Source organism: Oncorhynchus keta, chromosome 19 (assembly GCF_023373465.1).
Source record: "Oncorhynchus keta strain PuntledgeMale-10-30-2019 chromosome 19, Oket_V2, whole genome shotgun sequence".
Classification (NCBI taxonomy): domain Eukaryota; kingdom Metazoa; phylum Chordata; class Actinopteri; order Salmoniformes; family Salmonidae; genus Oncorhynchus; species Oncorhynchus keta.
Window position 1 is genome coordinate 61,650,816 of NC_068439.1, and position 9,984 is coordinate 61,660,799.

A 9,984-nucleotide genomic window follows, 5' to 3' on the forward strand; every position below is an offset into this window, starting at 1 on the left:
TTGCATTCTTCACGGTACTACTGGACTCTGACATTGCTTTTCAAAGTCTGATGAAGGAAATGTTTCAGTTGTACATGTCTACCTCAGTAACCTCATTGCTGCTATCCCTGCAATTCAGTTGCATGCATCATTTCACTTTCAATTTGCCTTCATTGCACATTAAGACTTGTCATTTGTACTTTCAATTTGCCTTCATTGCACATTAAGACTTGTCATTTGTACTTTCAATTTGCCTTCATTGCACATTAAGACTTGTCATTTGTACTTTCAATTTGCCTTCATTGCACATTAAGACTTGTCATTTGTAATTGCCATTTGCCTTCATTGTACATTAAGACTTGTCATTTGTACTTTCAATTTGCCTTCATTGCACATTAAGACTTGTCATTTGTACTTTCAATTTGCCTTCATTGCACATTAAGACTTGTCATTTGTACTTTCAATTTGCCTTCATTGCACATTAAGACTTGTCATTTGTACTTTCAATTTGCCTTCATTGCACATTAAGACTTGTCATTTGTACTTTCAATTTGCCTTCATTGTACATTAAGACTTGTCATTTGTACTTTCAATTTGCCTTCATTGCACATTAAGACTCGTCATTTGTACTTGCCATTTGCCTTCATTGTACATTAAGACTTGTCATTTGTACTTTCAATTTGCCTTCATTGCACATTAAGACTTGTCATTTGTACTTTCAATTTGCCTTCATTGCACATTAAGACTTGTCATTTGTACTTTCAATTTGCCTTCATTGTACATTAAGACTTGTCATTTGTACTTTCAATTTGCCTTCATTGCACATTAAGACTTGTCATTTGTACTTTCAATTTGCCTTCATTGCACATTAAGACTTGTCATTTGTACTTGCCATTTGCCTTCATTGTACATTAAGACTTGTCATTTGTACTTTCAATTTGCCTTCATTGCACATTAAGACTTGTCATTTGTACTTTCAATTTGCCTTCATTGTACATTAAGACTTGTCATTTGTACTTTCAATTTGCCTTCATTGCACATTAAGACTTGTCATTTGTACTTTCAATTTGCCTTCATTGCACATTAAGACTTGTCATTTGTACTTGCCATTTGCCTTCATTGTACATTAAGACTTGTCATTTGTACTTTCAATTTGCCTTCATTGCACATTAAGACTTGTCATTTGTACTTTCAATTTGCCTTCATTGTACATTAAGACTTGTCATTTGTAACATTTGCCTTCATTGTACATTAAGACTTGTCATTTGTACTTTCAATTTGCCTTCATTGTACATTAAGACTTGTCATTTGTACTTTCAATTTGCCTTCATTGTACATTAAGACTTGTCATTTGTACTTGCCATTTGCCTTCATTGTACATTAAGACTTGTCATTTGTACTTTCAATTTGCCTTCATTGTACATTAAGACTTGTCATTTGTACTTTCAATTTGCCTTCATTGTACATTAAGACTTGTCATTTGTACTTGCCATTTGCCTTCATTGTACATTAAGACTTGTCATTTGTACTTTCAATTTGCCTTCATTGCACATTAAGACTTGTCATTTGTACTTTCAATTTGCCTTCATTGTACATTAAGACTTGTCATTTGTACTTGCCATTTGCCTTCATTGTACATTAAGACTTGTCATTTGTACTTTCAATTTGCCTTCATTGCACATTAAGACTTGTCATTTGTACTTTCAATTTGCCTTCATTGTACATTAAGACTTGTCATTTGTACTTTCAATTTGCCTTCATTGCACATTAAGACTTGTCATTTGTACTTTCAATTTGCCTTCATTGTACATTAAGACTTGTCATTTGTACTTTCAATTTGCCTTCATTGCACATTAAGACTTGTCATTTGTACTTTCAATTTGCCTTCATTGCACATTAAGACTTGTCATTTGTACTTTCAATTTGCCTTCATTGCACATTAAGACTTGTCATTTGTACTTTCAATTTGCCTTCATTGTACATTAAGACTTGTCATTTGTACTTTCAATTTGCCTTCATTGCACATTAAGACTTGTCATTTGTACTTTCAATTTGCCTTCATTGCACATTAAGACTTGTCATTTGTACTTGCCATTTGCCTTCATTGTACATTAAGACTTGTCATTTGTACTTTCAATTTGCCTTCATTGCACATTAAGACTTGTCATTTGTACTTTCAATTTGCCTTCATTGTACATTAAGACTTGTCATTTGTACTTGCCATTTGCCTTCATTGTATATTAAGACTTGTCATTTGTACTTTCAATTTGCCTTCATTGTACATTAAGACTTGTCATTTGTACTTTCAATTTGCCTTCATTGTACATTAAGACTTGTCATTTGTACTTTCAATTTGCCTTCATTGTACATTAAGACTTGTCATTTGTACTTTCAATTTGCCTTCATTGTACATTAAGACTTGTCATTTGTACTTGCCATTTGCCTTCATTGTACATTAAGACTTGTCATTTGTACTTTCAATTTGCCTTCATTGCACATTTATACATCCCACTTAATAACATACATTGTATTTAATTGTTTCACTTGTACATTTTTTGCACTCTTTTATTTGCACTTCTGGTCAGATGCAAACTGCATTTCGTTGTAGTGTACTTGATCCAAGTTTAATCTAATCTAATCTAATGATCGCTAATGTCAAAAGCCGCACTGAAGTCTAACAAAACAAATGAACAATACTGGATGTGATTTCTGTCTGAATAATACTCATATCGTTAGTGACAAGTTATCCCTTTTTCTTTTAGTTTTACTTTTACAATGATCGTTATAGATGCTTTTTAGGTTGTTTTGGAGGCTAATGGTTCACTATGGCATACCAATCTTTAACTAAATGCCAGTTGAAAAAACAGGTGATGCTGTAGTTTTAAAAGCCTGCTGTAGTGTCTCTTGAATATGAAAGTGAAGCTGTTTCTGATAAAACCATCTCTCCTCCTCTTTTCCCTCAAGCTGTGAACTTTTCACTTTCCTCTGGGCATCAAAAAACATAGGCTGATTGTCTTTCAATAGTCATCTTCCAAAGAAATTCACACCATTATGGTTCAGTAAGTCAATTTTCCTCTTTACATTTAGCACTAACTTAGACATGATACAGTTAAAGGCAGATCTGATCTGTGTATCGTTTGTTCAATTGATATCTGTACTTAAACAACGAAGACTGATATTTTTTTCACTAATTGATCTTTTGAACAAGATCAGCTCTTTTTTAAATAAATTGTCAAAACTTCAGAATTGGTCTGCCTGTGTAAATGAAGTCATTATGTCTCAGATTAGTTGCATGCATGAGTTATCGTAACACCACTATGATTTATGAATAAGTAAAATTGATGTGGTGTGTATAGGCTATTGGTGCATATTGGAAAATATAATGAGGTTTATGATACTAATTATATGGGTGTAAAATAGATGTGAGCAATCCACTTTCACTTGATGTTTTCTGTAGATCACATGGTCCAATAAATGCAAGAGGGGATGTGGGTGTGAGACTGCACAGCTTATCTCAGAGGGGTCTGTCATAGTCAGAATGAAAGTGAAAGATGACTTGAAATACTTATATTGTCTACACACTGGTTGTTATGTTATACAGTAAGATATGTATTTTATTGTCTGTTACATGATGCATATTTTTCCCTGTTTACTCCACTTACATGTCCAGAATGGAACGCAGAGGTAATTATTTTAACAGGACACAGACCTACCACTTATTTAAATAATGTTTAAGGTCAGATCTTAGGTTAGGCTTACAGCTGTCTGGGCAGTGATCTAAACCAAAACATTGCTACTTTTAGTTTTAGAGTCTGTACTTGACTTTTCTTTTTTTGTCCATTATTAAACAGAGGTGCCAAGGTTGATGAGGTACTACACCATCACCATTGGCAAGACTATGAGTTCTCATAATCAGTTTATGAGACAACTTGGAGGAGGCTTCACTGAAGTGATGTCACCAGCGCAGAGTGATATCATCATGGCTTTCTGTCCCATCGTCTCTCGTGCTGGTACTGATATTGAGGCAGCACTGCCGCAGATTCCAGGTAGCCAAACCCCAAAGTATCCTCCAAAACTATATTACTGTCTCTTCTATCTCCATATCAGAGTTGATCTAGATAGAACATGTATCAAGTGGCTAATGACATGAATAAATGCTTTGTCCCTCATTCTTTTGACAGAGGGTAAAGATGTCATTCTGGTAGTCCTGCATCACTATTTTAACCCAGAGTGCACTGTACCTGACAGCAGCAGACTAGTGACCAGAAGTGATGTAATACTCACAGTGGACTGTCTGTTCCATGAGAGTAAGGGAGGACTACTGAACTGTCCTCGCAACAAAGCAGCAGTTGGTAAAATTCGGAACCGGCTGAACATGAAGCCAAAGGTAGTTCACCCATGTTCTATGTATATCTGTCATTCAGTCAGGATCATTCATGAATTGGACACACAAACCAGACTCAGCGGGTTAGCAAAAACAGTACATGCAAAAGCAGACATTTTAACTGAAGCATTTTATTAGACATGGTCCAAGAGTGTAAATAATGTTTTAAATGAAATTTGAGTATTTGTTATTTTTTATCAAAGTATACTGAACTTCTTTATTCAATACATTTAAATATTGTATTCATAGGTGATAGATGCCATCGTGGACATCCCTGATCACAGAAACAGGCCAGTATGTATATTTTCATTTTAGGAGTTGCCACTTAACTCAACAGTTTTATACCACTGTATGATGTCATATTTTAGTCTGATGCATCTTTTTATTTTATTTTATGTAGTTTATAGAGATCCATTTTTTTGTAATTTGTAAGCTCTCTGTCGCAGCACACATTTATTGGAGGTAAGTACTAGCTATAAATCATACATTAATATGATATATACATTATGTATAATATTTACATTCCCTTGTCATTTAAGAAAACTGCTATTGGGGGATCAGTGTTGATGCCTGTAAGAAAAACAGACTGTTAACAGATGGAAGCAGTGTTTGACCACATCCACCACTTTCTCATTTCAAGTGCCTTTACAAGCAGGGTCTATCTTTATTTTCATGATTTCTTCTTTTGTATTGTTGGTTAAAGTCCTATTCAGAGGTCTACATGTTGCTAGTAATGTAGTACATATACAGTACAACCTCCATACTATTCTGAAGGTTCTGAAGCCAATGTGTCTTTTTCCAATTGTTTTAATTTCCAGATGGTGTGTTCCTGGATCCTTGATTGCATCAGGGCAGACAGGCGTTGTAAGTCCATCATTAAGTAAAGCTATATTCTACAACATTACACTATTTACAGTTGCTTATATACATGTTATATTCATAACTAATAACTATATAATCCATATATGAAGTTGTTGGTAATTATGACATGTTTTTATAGAGGTTATATTGTTTGCATTTCAGAAACATTGACTGTATTGTGATAAATGTACTTTACTGTAGCTAACTGACATACAGTTTTTTATGTTTTCTACTCTCTTACAGGTTGCCAGAGATCACCATTTGCATGTGTTGTTGGGCTCATTATGTTTATTGTTCTTTTGTGTTTGGTGGTATTTTTGATGGTTTCTTTCTGGAAACAATGAGGTTTATCATAATAACCTAATGGAAATAGAGCAAGTAGGTCTAAACATCAACAGAGGAATAAACTGTAGAAATTACACAGACAACACAGATAAACTGATTTAAATATACATTAAAAATAATGAATAAAGCCTAATAAAGCACCTACTCTACATACCTCTATCTATCTATCAGGATAGTATATTAGTTTAAGATGGCATGATGCTCATGTAATATTGTAGGACTACTCTGATAGTATATTCTGTGTTGTCACTTTGTTCTGCTTTGACTGCGCTTCTTTTAAATATTAAAGTCATGAAATTTCCGTTGCTTTATGAGTATGAGTCATTGATGAAGCACAAATAGTCATCATTACGCTTTGGCATTAAGAACATGAACCTGTATTGGGGTAGGAGTGATGCTGCGTTGTTAACCAAGTGGGAAGGTGGTATTTACCAGTTGTGTAGTCGTAAAAATACCAGTTTGCACTCGTTGAGAAACGCTGATTGACTAATGGCCAACAAGTTGTGTCAACCATGAACTAAAACTACAGCTATGCATAGCCACAGGAAGTAGGGGTCCTGGGGGTGCTACCCCTGAAATATCAGAAGGAAAATATATATATATGAGGGGGTGTGGTAAATGGCCAACATACCACGGCTAAGGGCTGTTCTTACACATGATGCAACACAGAGTGCCTGGACAAAGCCCAGAGGTGCCTTATAGTTATTATAAACTGGTTACCAACGTAATTAGAGTAGTCAAAATAAATGTTTTGTCATACCAGTGGTAAATGGCCTGATATACCACGGCTGTCTGACAATCAGCATTCAGGGCTCGAACCACCCTATTTATAATCTTTGTTTAAATGTGGGCTTCCTGTATACAAAAGTAATTTTCTTTATTTGTTGTTACTGTTTAGGTAATGAAACGATGCATAGCCAACAATGTGCCTGTCACGCCCTGACCTTAGAGAGCCTTTTATTCCCTAATTTGGTTAGGTCGGGGTGTGACTAGGGTGGGTACTCTAGGTTCTTGAATTTCTATGTTGGCCTGGTATGGTTCCCAATTAGAGGCAGCTGTCTATCATTGTCTCTGATTGGGGATCATATTTAGGCAGCATTTTCCCACTGGGTTTTTGTGGGATCTTGTTTTTGTGTTGATGCCTGTGAGCTCTACAGAACGTCACGTTTCGTTGCTCTTTATTATTTTTGTGAGTTTCAATTAATTAACATGTGGAACTCTACGTACGCTGTGCCTTTATCCTTTAATTCATTAGACGATTGTGACAGTCCCACAATTTTTTCATAAGTTATTACATTTCCACAAAATAACAACAGTGCTTATTTGCAGTGCTGGGCAACTGCTCCGCCCACAACCGTAAGGCTCTTCAGAGGGTACTGAGGTCTGCACAACGCATCACCGGGGGCAAACTATCTGCCCTCCAGGACACCTACACCACCCGATGTCACAGGAAGGCCATAAAGATCATCAAGGACAACAACCAACCCGAGCCACTGCCTGTTCACCCCGCTATCATCCAGAAGGCGAGGTCAGTACAGGTGCATCAAAGCAGGGACCGAGAGACTGAAAAACAGCTTCTATCTCAAGGCCATCAGACTGTTAAACAGCCACCACTAACATTGAGTGGCTGCTGCTAACACACTGACTCAATTCCAGCCACTTTAATAATGTAAATTGATGTAAATTGATGTAACAATATATCACTAGCCACTTTAAACAATGCTACTTAATATAATGTTTACATACCCTACATTACTCATCTCATATGTATATACTGTACTCTATATCATCTACTGCATCTTTATGTAATACATGTATCACTAGCCACTTTAAACTATGCTACTTTGTTTACATACCCTACATACCCTACTCATCTCATATGTATATACTGTACTCTATACCATCTACTCCATCTTGCCTATGCCGTTCTGTACCATCAATCATTCATATATCTTTATGTACATATTCTTTATCCCTTTACACTTGTGTGTATAAGGTAGTAGTTTTGGAATTGTTAGGTTAGATTACTCGTTGGTTATTACTGCATTGTCGGAACTAGAAGCACAAGCATTTCGTTACACTTGCATTAACATCTGCTAACCATGTGTATGTGACCATTAACATCTGCTAACCATGTGTATGTGACCATTAACATCTGCTAACCATGTGTATGTGACAAATACATTTGATTTGGCTACACTAATCCAGTTCCCTGCAAGTATGTGTAGCTGCAGCCTAAAATGACGACCAGAAAAGTGGGTGAACGGACAGAAAATAAGCAAATTGGGCATATTTGTTGCTACTGTTTGTTGCTACATATTGCGTGGCTGATTGGGCTGCACAACGAATTGATAAGCCTGCGACCAGTGCTCCTGTTTCCACTAGATAGACAGCCACAAAGTAAAACCTACTTGGTATCAGGGTTGTGTTGCTAACATGGCCATTTTTTTCTAACTCATGATTTTATTTCAAGTAGGATAGCAGCCTATACAAGAAATAACTGATATTAAAAGGCAATGTACGGTAGTTGCAAGGTAAAAAACGTATGAAAAAAAACACAGCTTAAAACCTCAGAGCTCTCCCCTACTTTGTGCTATTTCCGCCTGAAGACATACCCAAATCTAACAGCCTGTAGCTCAGGCACAGAACCAAGGATATGCATATTCTTGGTACCATTTGAAAGAAAACACTCTGACGTTTGTGTAAATGTGAATTGAATGTTGGAGAATATAACACAATAGATCTGGTTTAGATAAAACAATGGAAAAACCATACGTTTTTTATTTTTATATCATCTTTAAAATGAACAAGATAAAACAAACATTCAGATAGGATGATGGGGACAATTTCAGTGAAAAATATAAGAGGGCAACATTACTTGTGCAAAGTGTCAGAATGATAACTTCCAAAATGAGTGTGCTACATGACATTTATCATGAAGTCACCCAGGTGTCCCACACAAGTAGCCCAAATGTACCCAAGTGGCCAAATTGGTGACGGTATACATTTTGAACCAAATAACTATATACAAAAAAACTAAATGGTATTCTAACACCCCCCAAAGTGAGAGAAATAAATGGGGGGAAAAAACAGGGCAAAAAAATCATTATTGATCAAAAATATATATATATAGAAATACACATTTACAAAATAACATGGGTAACTATTTACACACTTTCAATATTTGGAAGACCCTCAGTCCTCTATCAAATCAAATCAATTTATATAGCCCCAGCCTAAAACCCCAAACAGCAAGCAATGCAGGTGTAGAAGCACAGTGGCTAGGAAAAACTCCCTAGAAAGGAAAAAACCTAGGAAGAAACCTAGAGGGGAACCAGGCTCTGAGGGGTGGCCAGTCCTCTTCTGGCTGTGCCGGGTGGAGATCATAGTGGTTGTAGAGGGTGCAACAGGACAGCACCTCAAGACTAAAAATGAACAGTTTAGGGTTCCATAGCCGCAGGCAGAACAGTTGAAACTGGAACAGCAGCAAGGCCGGGTGGACTAGGGACAGCAAGGAGTCATCATGGCAGGTAGTCCTGAAGCATGGTCCAAGGGCTCTGGTCCTCCGAGAGAAAGAAGGAGAGAAAGAGAGAGCAGACTTAAATTCACACAAGACACCGAATAAGACAGGAAAAGTACTCCAGATATAACATACTGACCCTAGCCCCCACCCACTACATTAGAGGGAGCATCAAGGAGTTTGCTGGCTACAGCACCACTGCACCAAGCCCTGTTCCTTCTGCTCCTGCCACAAGTGTTCTTCTGCACAAATATATTTGTGCAGGCATGGATGTGCCTAAGGGCCAAAAGTATATATATACATACACACACACAGAGACATAGGCTATGGTCGTTCTCATACAAACAAACAGACCCTCACTCACAATGACTAGCTAATGTGTACTTTACCCATTTCATTACATCTTTATATATTGCAAATCAAATGTAAAAACAATCACAAATAATATTTTATATTAATTTAATTTCAAACAACGGCATTAGCATGAGAGCAACTTACCAGTCCAAAACAATGTCCTCTCCGTTCAAAAAATATGCCTCAGTTTCAGTCTTCAAAATGGAGTCTTCAAAAAAGCAGATGCCTCACTTTCACAATGAATTCCCTTTAAAATAGTTTCTACATTCGTATATCTAGTCTTAGAATTAGCTTTCCTTGACTTATTCGCCATGATGTTGGATAAATAAACAGCTGAAGATGCAAGTCACCGAAATACTGCGTGCGTAATAAGCTTTGCTCCTTCGAGGTAGAATTGTCAATGGCGAAAGAACGGTCCTTACGCCAGCGTTCAATGGAAAGGTTTGTCTTACAACAAAGAATCATGGGATATTACCGTTTACCTATGCTCATTGGCTATCTACCCAGCTAGATTTCAAGACGATCAGTGGTCATTGGGTTA

The 9,984-nt window shown here is 36.6% G+C and overlaps 1 protein-coding gene across 3 annotated transcripts; it reads left to right on the forward strand.

Moving 5' to 3' along the window:
* Positions 1-2,447: 2,447 nt before the first annotated feature.
* On the forward strand, positions 2,448-5,870 carry LOC118398619 (uncharacterized). 3 transcript variants are annotated; one of them, XM_052470971.1, is made up of 6 exons: positions 2,448-3,038; positions 3,831-4,025; positions 4,161-4,366; positions 4,613-4,657; positions 5,182-5,227; positions 5,468-5,870. In XM_052470971.1, exons 2-6 carry the CDS (start codon positions 3,845-3,847, stop codon positions 5,566-5,568), a joined length of 579 nt encoding a protein of 192 aa, XP_052326931.1. In that variant the 5' UTR covers positions 2,448-3,038; positions 3,831-3,844; the 3' UTR covers positions 5,569-5,870. The 3 variants fall into 3 exon arrangements, with proteins under 3 accessions (XP_052326931.1, XP_052326929.1, XP_052326930.1); XM_052470969.1 differs by lacking the exon at positions 2,448-3,038 and adding an exon at positions 3,278-3,663; XM_052470970.1 differs by lacking the exon at positions 2,448-3,038 and adding an exon at positions 3,278-3,663 and having other exon boundaries at positions 4,613-4,653.
* Positions 5,871-9,984: the final 4,114 nt, after the last annotated feature.

Coding starts and splice junctions, on each gene's coding strand:
- LOC118398619 (XM_052470969.1), top strand. CDS start 3,642: ATGTCCAGAATGGAACGCAGAG. Junction 4,367..4,612: donor GGCTGAACATGAAGCCAAAG/GTAGTTCACCCA, acceptor TTGTATTCATAG/GTGATAGATGCCATCGTGGA. Junction 4,658..5,181: donor CTGATCACAGAAACAGGCCA/GTATGTATATTT, acceptor TTTAATTTCCAG/ATGGTGTGTTCCTGGATCCT.